The sequence below is a fragment of the Trachemys scripta genome, chromosome 6 (assembly GCF_013100865.1).
Source record: "Trachemys scripta elegans isolate TJP31775 chromosome 6, CAS_Tse_1.0, whole genome shotgun sequence".
Classification (NCBI taxonomy): Eukaryota; Metazoa; Chordata; order Testudines; family Emydidae; genus Trachemys; species Trachemys scripta.
This window is the reverse complement of record NC_048303.1, coordinates 110561557-110575114: the sequence shown is the minus strand read 5'-3', so window position 1 is coordinate 110575114 and position 13558 is coordinate 110561557. Positions and strand designations below refer to the sequence as shown.

Sequence of the window (13558 nt, the reverse complement as noted above, 5' to 3'; positions counted from 1 at the left end):
CGGTATAAAAAAACAACAACCCTGCAGCTACTTTTATAAAAATAGCATGCATTTGTGATTCATTAAAATTTACAACTTGCAATTACATGAAGGAGGCAGAACTAACTTTAAATTCTGATAGAAAAGGGAGACGGGAAAGGGACTTGAAATTAAATCTGGATCACAAATGTTTGCAGGCATACTATACTCTAAGTGCTTCAGAATCCAGGGTGAAAGGAACAGAACAGAATTGGCTTTTAAATACGGTCATCTACACAATGCAAGATGTAGGCAAAAGGAAGACCTAAGAAGTCTTTCCCAGGAACTCTGTTATTGCGATTTACTATTGTGACCTTGTGAAGTAAATTCAAGAGGCCATATAAGCCAATACCAGGGGCATATACAGTATAGGTTTGTAATGATGTACTCTCTGAGCAATAAATCACATTTTTGAAAGATTTTTTTCAATAATAGCTACCTTGTATCAAAAAAGATATTAAAGATATTAGCATTAAACTATTTTCTGAAATAGACACTGAGAATTCCAGTGAGAATAGCCTTGCGAGTCTGAGAAAGACAAATAAGAATACCTGTGCGACGGGTTTGGTCACAGAGACCCCCCCCCATTGGGACTGTCACCTGTTGTGCTGAGCCTACCTCTGACCCCATTTTCTCTGCCAGTTTGGGACTCCAGAACTCTGTCTTGTTGAGCCAGACACGCAAGCCTGCTGCAACACAGACTCACGGTCTGAACCACGACCCCAAAGCTGAAGACTTAACTAAAAACAGCTTAGCAAGTATTCCTGTCTCCAGCACCCAGACACCCAGTTCCCAGTGGGATCCAAACCCCAAATCAATCCGTTTTACTCTGTATAAAGCTTATACAGGGTAAACTCATAAATTGTCCACCCTCTGACACTGATAGAGAGATATGCACAGCTGTTTGCTCCCCCAAGTATTAATCACTTACTCTGGAATAATTAATAAACGAAAGTGATTTTATTAAGTATAAAAAATAGGATTAAGTGGTTCCAAGTAATAACAGACAGAACAAAGTAAGTTACCAAGCAAAATAAAACAAAACACACAAGTCTAAGTCTAATACATTAAGAAACTGAGTACAAGTAAATCTCACCCTCAGAGATGTTGCAATTAGCTTCTTTCACAGACTAGATTCCTTCCTAGTCTGGGCCCAATCCTTTCCCCGGTACAAATCTTGTTAGTTCCAGCTCAGCTGATAACTAGGGGATTTCTTCATGACTGGCCCACACGTATGCAGTGGAGACTTGCAGGTAAACGCACCATCTACAGTCAATTGTCCTAGACAATGGGAGCCATCAAGATTCTAAACCACCATTAATGGCCCACACTTTGCATAATTACAATAGGACCTCAGAGTTATACTTCATATTTCTAGTTTTAGATACAAGAATGATACATACATACATACAAATAGAATGAACACACTCTGTAGATCATAAGCATTGTAATGATAGTTCACAAAAGACCTTTTGCATAAAGCATATTCCAGTTACATCATATCCACACTTATAAACATATTTTTATTAAACATATGGAGTGCAAGTCACAACCTGGGTTTAATGAATGTTTTTGTAAGTTATGGCTGCATTTCAGCAGAAGTATTCCTGTATGTAGACCCCAACTTGTTGAGTGCGAGTGGTGCTCCACTGGAGTCAGTGGGACTCTATGTAGGTACAGCAGTAAAACACTGTAGGACCATGCAGCTCAAAGGTGTTGTGCTAATATCCGATTCCTTATTGAACAGTCAAGGATGCAATGCAATTTGATGGTTCTTCTCAATAGAGCAGGGGTGGGCAAACTACGGCCCCTCAGCGCTTTCGATCTGGTCCACGGGATTGCCACCCCTGTGGCGCTGCGGGCCCCGCGCCACTCCCAGAAGCAGCCAGTACTATGTCCCTGTGGCCCCTGGAAGAGAGGGCTCCGTGTGCTGCAGGGACGTGGTGCTGGCTGCTTCCAGGAGCGGCGCGGGCCCAGGGCAGGCAAGCAGGGAGCCTGCCGTGGCCCCGCTGCCACCCCGAAGCTGCTCCAGGTAAGTGGTGCCAGGCCAAAGCCCACACCTCAAACCCCTCCTGCACCTTGCACCTGAGCCCCCTGCCGCACCCCTCCTGCACCCCAATTTCCTGCTCTGAGCCCCATGCCGCACCCCGCACCTCTCCTGTACCCCAACCCTCTGCCCTGAGCCCTCTGCTGCACCTTGCACCCCAACCCCCTGCTGCACCTCTTCTGCACCCCAACCCCCTGCCCTGAGACCCCTGCTGCACCCCTCCTGCACCCCAATCCCCTGCTCTGAGCCCCCTGCCGCACCCTGCACCTCTCCTGCACCCCAACCCTGAGCCCCCTCCCGCACTCCTCCCTGCACCCCTGCCCTAAGCCCCCTCTCACACTCCACACACCCCCTGTACCCCAACCCCCTTCCCCACACCCCTCCTTTGCCCCAACCTCTTGCCCTGAGCCCCTTTCTGCATCCTGCACCCTCTCCCAATCCCCTGCCCCAGCCCTACATTCATGGCCCTGCATGCAATTTCCCCACCCAGATGTGGCCCTTGGGCCAAAAAGTTTGCCCACCCCTGCAGTAGAGGGAACCACATATATACTTTTATACACCACATTAATCCTTATGTTAAATGTTTAAATTTATAAGTGCTATAGGTCCTCTCCTTAGAGCCCTCCTTAAACACTGAGTAGTCTGCTTTGAAGGTGGTCTTTAAAGGTATCCAACTTCCACTGAAATCAACAGGAATTAGACACCTAAATCCCTTTGAGGATCTGGACCTAACTCCCGCTATAAGACATGATTACTACTATTTGAAATAAAGCTGACACTGCAACTTTGGAGAAAACAAAACATTTACAGATTCTAACAATAATAGACTATGTATATAAATAGAAAAGATTTCAACCAGGCTCCTAAACCTACTTCTTTGTAGGGAATGATCTTGGTCATAAATTCAATAAGGAGTCCAGTGGCACCTTAAAGACTAACAGATTTATTTGGACATAAGCTTTTATGGGTAAAAAAACCTCAGACTCACACGGTTACCCCCTGATACTTGGTCATAAATTAACATTCAATTTCCCTTCCTTTTTGTCAGTCTACTCCTGCCTCTCTGTCCCATTTGTCTTACTTTCCCCTTTTTTCATCTTGTTCCCCATATTATCACTTCTGTGCCCCTTCTACTACCAAATAGAAGCATCAGATTGAAGCGGAGATTGTGTCATTCTGCAGCTGATAGTTCTGACTGCCCTGTGGAAGAGGGAGGGGAAGGAAAAGTGTTATAGGCATTATCTTCCTAGGGGGACTGCCTTGAGATATTTTTTTAAGTGAAGGGTCATTACAAAACGCAGGATTTCCAAACCCACACTGCATTTAACTCCTTGAAGACAACACAAGGATTTAAAATACTCTATACCTGTTTAACCACACTAACAAGGGCCTGATCCAAAGCTGACTGAAGTCTATGGGAATCTTACTTCAATGAGCATTCAGTGCAAAACCACCAGTATTGATTTAAGTGTCCTACGTACAAAAGGAGTTTGTCTTTGCTTTTATCTTACGCCATCTTCCATATATTAACTTTCTTAGTGACTGACAAAACAAGCTGTTTCTCTCAAGGTTTACGGCTGCCAAGCTAGCAACAATTAAACCAGCATTCGCGGTTTTTTGCTATTCTGTTCTCTTAATCGTTTACATTTATTTTGAAACTTCTGACTGTCCCAAATCTCCCACTGACACGGGGGAAAGGGGAATTCACGACTGAAAAGTGCGTACTTTATCAACCCTCTTAACCCAGGGCCAGGTTCTTCCACCTAATTCACGTTGATTAGTGCTTTATGCCCAGATCCACTCAGGTATTCAGGCTTCTAACTTACGCTGAAATCAACTCTATTCGCACGCACACTGTTTCATCACACTCGGAGTGCCCCGGCTGCCCCTTGCACACCCCCTATGGATCACCCCCGCTGACACATGGCTCTACGTGACCCCGCCCCCCCCTTTGCAGGCCCGCGGCTTCCACGCGCAGCGGGCCGCCTAACAACCGCGGGCGCGCGAGGCTCGGCGACATTCGCGGGACTTTCCTTTCCCGGGAGACTCCGCCCCGCTCCGGCGCCCGCTGCTAAACGGGAACTCGGAGCCCCGCCCCCGCGCTCTATAAAGACCGCGGAGGCTGAGCAGCCCCGCCCAGCCGCCGCCGCGGGAAGCGGGAGTAGCTGGGGTGGGGCCGTTACTCCGGGCGCCGGGGCTGGAGCGCGTGGCTCTGGCCGGGCCGCCCCTAACGGCCCGCTCCGCGCGCGGGAGTCTCGCGGGGATGCTGCGCTCCGCGGGTTACTTCAGTGGCTTTTCCTGCCCTTTCGATGGCGCTTCGGGCGCCGGCTGCCCGCGGCCCCACTGCCAGTATAGGCACGAGGCGGGGCGGAGCGGGCAGCAGCCGCTGAGCGACGCCCCTGCCATGGGTGAGGACGGGGGCGCTGCCCACGTTGTTAGAGGGCTGAGGGGGTCGGGGACCCCTCTGAGCTCACCCTCCCCCATGGGGGATGCGGGGGTGCCTGGACCGTCCCTCCTCCCCAGTCTGCGCTCACTGCTAATCATCCTCTAGCTTCGCCCCCTCCCCCAGCCTTTCTGGGGCTCTACAGCCTGCTGCTCCCAGCTGTGTGGGGCAGGCCCCCTGGGGCTGTGCCCCCTGACTGCACTGGGACCCGCCAGTGGAGCTATGGCGGGGGGCTTTCCTTGGGATTGGTACCTGTGTGTTTCTGACTACAACCCCTGCCCCCATGGTGACGGGCAGCCCACGGCACTGGTTCCACACCAGCACAGTAGCCCCGCGCGGCCACTAGCCGGGCCTTAGGGAGTGGCTGCCACGGCCGGAGTGGCTGCCACGGCCTCAGTTGCTGCCCTGTGGCCACCCCCCAGAGATGCCTGGCTGTTAACTGCAGGTGTCGCTGAGTATATGTACCCCATAAAGCTGTTTACTCAAGGCTTAGGTTAGAGTATGGCTACGCTGCATTGTAAACCGTGGCGTGTGGGACACAGTGTTTCCAAGACTCCATTTGAGTGTCCACGCTGCATTTTGAGCCTGGGTTTGTACTTGCTGGGCCCATGTATCGCAGCCGTGCTAATGTGTCTGTATTGAGCAATGCCGCCCTGACTCAGGTCCATGCTGCAAAACGACAGGGCTTGGATGTGAGTCTCAGTGGAAGTTGTGCTCTGACCCAGCCCATGGTAGGGTCCTAGGCCTAAATCCTGAGTGTTTCTGACCTGTGTCAGACTGATTTGTGTTTGGACAAAAGATGGGAATATGCTCAAACCTGAGTCAGCCTTGGCTTTAATGCGCAGGTTAGGTATAGTAGAGTGTCATCTGGTGGCTTCATAAATAAATTACTAGTGGTAGCATAGCCTCTCTTCTTGCCTCTTTCTCAGAATTTTAAATGTAGCCCCAGCGAGAGTAATAGAAATGTTTCAATTATACTATTTAAAAAATGGAAACTAAAATAAAATGCAGCTCTCTGCAGAGTCTCTGCTGCAATATTGTGGTGGTGGTGAATGAAAGCCAGGGAGTGAATTGCCTAGAAATTAAGTATAACATGATTAGTGTTTCTAGCATTTATTCTTGCATTTCTCTCAGTTTTGATTAGCAACATAGTGAAAACTAAGGTGTCCTTTACAGAGATAAGAAAACGTGAGGGCTGATTCTCAGAGATGTTGAACCCCTATAATTCCCCGTGGCATAAATAGAAGTTGGAGGTGTTTAGCACTTCCTGGACTCAAAACTTGTTTTTTAAGTGTGGGTTTGTTTTTTTTTTTTAAACCTTGAGCTGTTCCTGTGAGCAATAGTCTTTCTGAGGAAGGGTGGACATGTGTATTATAAATATTTACAGCTTTTCTGAAGGTGAGCACTGCTTTCCAGGTAGGAGTATGTCAGTTCATGAAGAGCCTAGTAGAACTTCATAGGGAATGTGATGTTCTAGATGGGTTTTATGCCACCTTCATCACTGAAGTATCTGAGTGCCTTTCAGTAGTGCATTAAGCAATGTGACTAACATTTGTCACATCTGATTTGTTTTTACTCTCACTGATGACTTTTCTGTGAGGGACCTTTGTTCCTCTTATATGAATTGGCATTTTCAGACACTTGTGTTTCAGTTTCTGGGTTGATTGTTGCATGACAAATGGTAGTGTGTAACTTGGTAGGAAATCTGGGCAGGCCCATTGTTAGTACAGTAGTGGGCTAAGTTAATTTAAAGGTGTACAGCAAAACTTTATCTTAACAACTCTAATATCCCAAAATAATAAAAGAATGCTGTAAATGTAGGTTTTAAAAACTTGAATTGCATTTCAGATACTTAAAAAATAAAAATGTAATTTCTTTTTCATTTGATTTATTAATTTTTTTCTTCTGAAATCTATTTCCCTTGAAAGAATTGATAACCGTAATTAGTGCTTAAAGCCAATAGGGAGTGTAGCTGGATGTTCCCAGTTTTATTTTAGATGTCTACATTTTTTAAGCATATAGTCTGTTATTAATTTGGGATTGTAAATGATTGCACTTCTTACTGATCCTTTGCTGTTTCACCTTTGTAGGACAGTTGTGTTATATGTGAGAGCCATGAGTGACTCTTACCTCATGAAGTCTTTATCTTGCCTCCATGATGGAAGATTTAACTTCCAGAATAGTGCAACTGGATTTCCATGTTTACAGTTGATTTATGATTAGTGGACTTTGTAGTTTTTCAACCCATGGGAGTCCAAGTCTCATGGGTGTTACAAAGGGGGCACAGACTAAGCAGCACTTCATCGTAGGGCTGAGAAAAAGAAAAATTAGCAGAATCCAGTTGTCAATAGCACCCAACGAGAGACAGGGAAGAGAATGAAGGATCAAATCGTTCCCTCCGTATCTACTGCTTACTCAATTGCAGTAGAGCACTCCCCTTCTCTGAATACACAGCAGCAGCACCACTGTAAGCAGCTCTCCTTAGAGCTGAGCACTGAGGTTTCAGTGTACTTTGTGCTCCACTGAAATGCAGGAAAAAAAAAACGGTATCTGTAATAGTTTAAAAAGATTGATATACCAAATTCTTTTTAGTATACCAAATTATGTTCAAGTACAATGCTGATTGGAGTTTGAAGCCATCTTAGAGCTGATACTGAGCTTATACATTATGATATGCTTATCTTGAAACTTATAAAGGTTATGAATATAACAGCTTAAAAACATCATTTAAGTGACTGAATAACAAAACTGTTGTCTGGACCATAAACCTGTATGTTTGTAGAGCTTTGCCACAGACTGTAATATTTATTACCTAGAAGATATTTTTCAGCTGAACTCCGTGGAATCGTAACTTAATACTTGTAGTATTTAAGAGAGAGATCAGTGAATGACATGATTTTCTTCCATCAACAGAGCTAGGTAAAAGTATACAAGAATTGGAAAGAATCAAAAAAGCAATTGAGTCAGTCAAGACTGAAGTTGAAGAAGGGCAGAAGAAACTCTCGCAGTATAATTTGCAAGATGAAATACCTAAAAACTCTTTGACATCTAAAACAAATGATGTCAAAGGAAATAAAACTTCCTCCGATGATGATGGTCTGTGTAGCTCTCTTACAAAAGACAAATGTCTTGTAGCTCCAGTCTCGAAGTACTCTAGCAAAGGCTGTCATTTGGTATCCAGTAAATATGTCATTGACCATAGTTGTCCAGCAACTGACCTTGAATATGATCCACTGCTAAATTATTCTGCAGGCCTACTCAGCTCTTCCATAATGAAAGAGCAGGAAGATGAGATACAGCAATTTAAGCGGGTGAAAATGCCTCTTGATGATTTTCACATGGAGTCTCCAAAAATGTCTCCATGTGGAAATCAGCATGGATCCCCAAAGAAGAGATCAAGAAGCTATTCACCTATCAAGCTTGAAATAAAGCTTCAAGAATCTGATGATGATGATATTCTGGTTATTGATGCTCCACCATTGACTGTCACTAAGAAACCAAGAATAAGTAGGAGCTTTAAAAACTGGAATAGGGAAGAAAACAAACAAGTTGCTGTAACACGTGCAGAAAATCTGCAGAATAGTAACGTAGCAGAAGATGCTCTTAAGTCTATTGAGGAAAAACGAGCAGAAGTTACTGTAATTCTGCAAAAGGATGACAACGCAGATGTAAGCAACCCTGAAAAATCACTGAAAACTCCACCAAAAACTCAAAGTGCATATTTGCCTGATGTGAAAATTAATGCTTTGAAGTCTTTAAATAACCTTTGTGAACAAAGAAAATCGTTTACTGTCTCTAAGGAAAATAATATATCTTCAATTTCTCATATTAAGGCACAGATGCAGAAAGAAACTTTGAAGAAAGAAGATCCAAAGAGTGAAATATCAGTGAAAACATCTGTTGAAGAATTGAGTACTAATAAATATAAAAACACACCGACTTGCAAGAGCGAGGCCCAAACTAGCCTGTATTTTGAAGCCAGCTCAAAAGACAAAACTGTGCTAACTGCACAAGGGAGTTGTAAAAAATTACCTGTAAATATAGGGAAAATTCAGATCATACACGAAAATGGAGAAAATGAAGTGTTGGAAAATGCACTCATTCATCCCAGCACTCCCTTGAATTTGGGTGAGAAAATTTGTCATGATGTAGATCTGTTGACTAAAAACCGTAGTGGAGAAAGGAATAGTAATATGAACACTACCATCCAAGAAAGTGAAATAATTATATTAGATTCTTCTTCAGAAGAAGAGATGGAGTATAGTGAAGAGGATACTGAACTCTCTGAATCAGATGACCCTATAGAGGAATGCCGGAGAATTTTCAATGAGTTTGTTGAAAGTGAAGCACAGAAGCAGGAAATTGCTAAGCAGGTGCAGTACATTTTGTTGTACATCTGCACTTCCCTCCTTCATGGGGATGCAGAGAGAGAAGTGTTCCATACATTTTGTAATACTTTTTACTAGTGTTTTCTCTAAACATATAGATCCACATTTTGGAAAATGTCCGCTAATATTGCATGCTCAGATTGGGACATGGCCAAATACTCAGAACTGTTGTGCACAGTCAACCCCAGTTCAAGTAATTGGGAGCATTCTGTGCTCAGCAAATTTGAAGATCATACACTAAATGTTTGAGATGGGCATCCAAAATTAGTGGGCACTCTTTAAAACATTTTTGGCAATAGTGTTTTATCTTTTGAAGTGGCCAGATGCGGTGTATGGGAAATCTAAAATGTGTTAGTCCAAGGGTATGTCTTCACTACCCGCCGTATCGGCGGGTAGCAATCGATTTATCCGGGATCGATATATCGCGTCTCGTTAAGATGCGATATATCGATCCCCGAACGTGCTCACCGTCGACTCTGGAACTCAACTGGGGCGAGCGGCCGTCGATCCCGCGCTGTGTGGACCCCAGCTAATTTGATCTAAGATACTTCGATTTCAGCTACGCTATTTGCGTAGCTGAAGTTGCGTATCTTAGATCGATCCCTGCCCTGCCCTCCCCCCCCCAGTATAGACCAGCCCTTAATAAGTTTTGGATTAACTACATAACCTCTTTTTGATGTTTCTCAAATTTGGTACCTTTACTACACCGACTGACTTGTAGGAGACTCTGAATTTTGAAAAATCTACTTATGCTATTAAAATTATTTCTAATAATGAAAATATACCATCTTTTTTCATGTGAACATAAAGATGAAGTCCTTGTAGCTTAATCTTGGTGAAGGTATATACTTTAGTTGGTGTAACTTTAGATTGGAAATGTTTGGATTTGTTCCATTAGTTGGAACAGTTGGAAGCCCAACTAGTGAATTATGACATTTAGTCAAAGCCCTGGAACTTCTTAGCAGTTTGTACATTCTGTAGCTAATTAAAGAAAAAACCTGTATGGTCTTTTATTCTTAATTTTAATAGGCTCTTGGAGCTCATGCTGAAGTAGATACATTGGATACCAAGACAAATATGGTTCCTGGGCAGAAGAAAAGAATTGCGCACACTGCAAAATTTGATGTGAGTTTTCTTCTGGGGAATTTTTGAGAAATATGCCTATATTATATAAATAATTAGTATTTTTTACTAATCTTCAACTTAGTTAATTCCTTTTGAGGCTCATCTTAAATGAGGTATGTTAAGCTAAAAGTTGTAGTGAAAACTGTTTACTTGTAAATCCTTTCTTTAACCTCTATAAATTACAATTAACTTTAGCAAACTCCAAAACTACTAGTGACTGAACTGTAGGCCTGCAAATTGAGATGTATATTTTTGCTTCACTGAGCTCTCAAACAGTGAACATACCACCACAATGAAGATCATGACTGTCAGAAAAAATTGAAGAAAATATTAAATCTAGGGTGCCATTGACTTCAATTGTAATTTTGCACACTACTTGTTCTAATTTAGGAAAGGGGTGGCCCATTTTGAGCTGGCAGACACAAACCAGCGGTGGGAAGCGGAGTGACGCGGCCCCAGCCCACTCCGCTTTCCTTGCCCCAGCCCCAGATGTGTCGCTGGGGGAGGGGTAGGGGGTGTTGGGGAAAGGTCCCGCGCTCACCTGCGGCAGGAAGCGAAGTGCAGCGGCTAGGAGCTGGCGGAGTGGAGCGGATGGGGCCGGGCTGCTCCACATCCGCCACTACTGGTAAGTGCGGGGGGGATCCCTTCCCCTAAGCCCCCTCCCCCGAGCGACACGGCTGGGGCGAGGGAAGCGGAGCTTCTGGCCCCCTGTTAATCCGCCGGGTCACTCTGGGACTTCAGGGCCCCCAAAATTGCCTCCCCACAGCTCCTGCCTCCTAGACCCTGGGGGGAGGGACCCTGACTGCCCCCGAGACCCTCTGCCCCTTATCCAACCCCCCGACCCGGCACCCTTAACTCGCTGCTGTGTCAGAGCTTTACCGCGTTGTATGCAAACCCATGTTATATTGGGGAGAGGTGTATTATGTTGTATATGGACGCTTCTTTGCTCTTTTGAATTGCATTCGAACAATTGCTTAATAATAAACAGTGAGTATAGTTCCACTGAAGGTCATTGGGACTACTCACTTGCTTATTAAGCATGTCCTGGGGCGACAGTTGAAAATGCAACACTTAATTATACTTCGTTGAGCTCTTTGACTTATGAATGAACCTCCTTCAGCTGAAAGTGTCCTGATGCACAGTGCATGATCTTTTCTAAAATGATCGCTCGCCCTCGCCACCCCCATTGGCCCGGGACGGCGAACCGCGGCCAGTGGGGGCCGCTATCGGCCGAACGTGTCGCGTCAGCAGGTAAATAAAACTGGCCCGGCCCGCCAGGGTGCTTACCCTGACGAGCTGCGTGCCGAACATTGCAGACCCCTGTGCTAGAACTCTTCAGTTGAGGCCTGCATTACAAGACTGGAGGATTTATCCTGCTACTGTTGTCCTACCCATTATGGGGAACTGCCTTCAGATGTTAATGATATCAGTCACAGGAGAAACAAAGTTCTGAGCTTGGTTCTTAGTATGAAATGTAAAACATAAAGTACAAATTAGTGTGTATGGCAGAGAGTCAACATCTAGTCTCTTACTGATTTATATTCTTCAATACTATGTACTATACTATATACCTAACTCCACTGATAACCTTGAATCAGATTACATTTATGTGTAAAAGGTTAATTATCCTTATCTTCTAGGGATGAAACATACTCTTTTTCACATTTAATCTGATATTCTGCTTGACATCTACTATAAGTATCCCAGACCATCTGGGCCATCTCTCTGTATATAATATATACTGGTGTATATAATTTTTTTAAATTGAATAGATTCAAATAAAATCCTGTAACTTAACATTTTTCACTCAGTGTGAGTTTGCATATGGATGACTGCAGGGTCAGGCCGTGTTGGTTTAAGGGTGTCTTGCGAGGATTTTGCCAGTATGGTGCATGGTGTGTTTTGCTTTCCGTTTGAGTTACTGATCATATGCTCTTCACAGGTCTTTATCTGAAGATCATTGGGAAACATATGCAAACTGTGACTTACTGCTTACTTTCACATAGGAGGCATGTTCCTCTTCTCCAAAAACTGTTATTCAGTTTGTATTTAGATGGCCTATAAAATGGTGACTTGAATTTCTAAAGTCCTTTGTTGTTCCAATCCTAGTATCTTAGAGACTGTTCTCCCCCACCGCTCCATTCTTTACCCTGGTGTTTGACATCAGCTAGGTTACTTTGCAGTTGCTTGGGTGAGTAATGTGGGATTTAAAAATATATATATAAAGACTACAGGGCCTGATCTTCAGCTGGTGTGAATTAGTTGAGCTCCATTGTCTTCAGTGGAGTTCTGTTGACTTATGCCTGCTGAGAATCTGGCCCTATAGCTTGTCTTGTTGGGGGAAAAAAATTCTTTGAGAAGGAATGTAGAAGAGATGGTCGAAGTATATGTTTGGATGCAGTCTTCTCTCATAAAATACATTGTAAATGTATTCTCCTATGACTTTGTTAGCTTGTGAATTTGGAAGTGTATTTTGACAAATGTGCAATTGGTTGAACATTCTAATTTTCATGCCCATTAGGTACAGACCAACAAAGAAATACTTGTGCCTTTTAAGGCACCTCTTCCACAGCAATCTTGTCCTACCAGAATCCTGCAGGCACAGCAACAGGCAGTGCAGATAACAGCTGCGGTTAAAAGTGGACAGGCTTTTGTTGCTGCAACTTCTGGACAGAAGAAAACTGTACCTGTATTGTCAACTACTCAGATTCAAAACGTAGGACCAATGGGTATGATATCTCAGTTCACTGTAGGCTTCACGAAGTGGGATAAACCAGGTTTTTTAATAAATTTTGGTCTTCGGATTACTTTAAAATATTTTGATCAGTTTGTTTTGTTCCAGATGTGAGCGTTCTTAAACATTTTGGATGCCTGAGTGAACCCTTAATTTATTTTATTATTCTAAGTATCCTGGCTGAGTCAACATTTAATGTCAGTTTACATTAATGCAGTTAGTTTTGTGTTTGGTTTTGGGCGAAGTTCTCTCTAAAATGTTTGGACGCAGTTTTGGGGGGCTGGAATGAAACAACTTTCAACATCTATAATTGTTTCAAGTTACTGCCAAGTATGTAGGGTTTCTCAGAAGCCCTAAAGCATGGCAATCACTCGCTTTCTTTCCTGCCCTTGTGTATTTGCTTTCCTGAAAGCCTTCCTCTAGTTCAAAAAGAAGAACAGGAGTACTTGTGGCACCTTAGAGACTAACAAATTTATTAGAGCATAAGCTTTCGTGGACTATAGCCCACTTCTTCGGGTGCATATAGAATGGAACATATATTGAGGAGATATATATACACACATACAGAGAGCATAAACAGGTGGGAGTTGTGAGAGGCCAATTAATTAAGAGAAAAAAAAAAAAAACTTTTGAAGTGATAATCAAGCTAGGCCAGTACAGACAGTTTGATAATAGGTGTGAGAGTACTTACAAGGGGAGATAGAGTCAATGTCTGTAATGGCTCAGCCATTCCCAGTCCTTATTCAAACCGGAGTTGATTGTGTCTAGTTTGCATATCAATTCTAGCTCTGCAGTCTCTCTTC

The 13558-nt window shown here is 43.8% G+C and overlaps 1 protein-coding gene across 2 annotated transcripts in view; it reads left to right on the top strand.

Moving 5' to 3' along the window:
• The first annotated feature begins 4328 nt into the window (after positions 1–4328).
• The window catches only part of LOC117879454 (RNA exonuclease 1 homolog), a 28768-nt gene continuing 19538 nt past the window's right edge, over positions 4329–13558 (top strand). The window contains exons 1-4 of one of the 2 annotated variants that reach the window (XM_034774654.1): positions 4329–4473; positions 7422–8881; positions 9926–10021; positions 12543–12750. In XM_034774654.1, coding sequence (XP_034630545.1) covers positions 4329–4473; positions 7422–8881; positions 9926–10021; positions 12543–12750 — 1909 coding nt within the window. The remainder of the gene's footprint in view (positions 4474–7421; positions 8882–9925; positions 10022–12542; positions 12751–13558) is intronic. The other variant, XM_034774655.1, reaches the window with a different exon arrangement.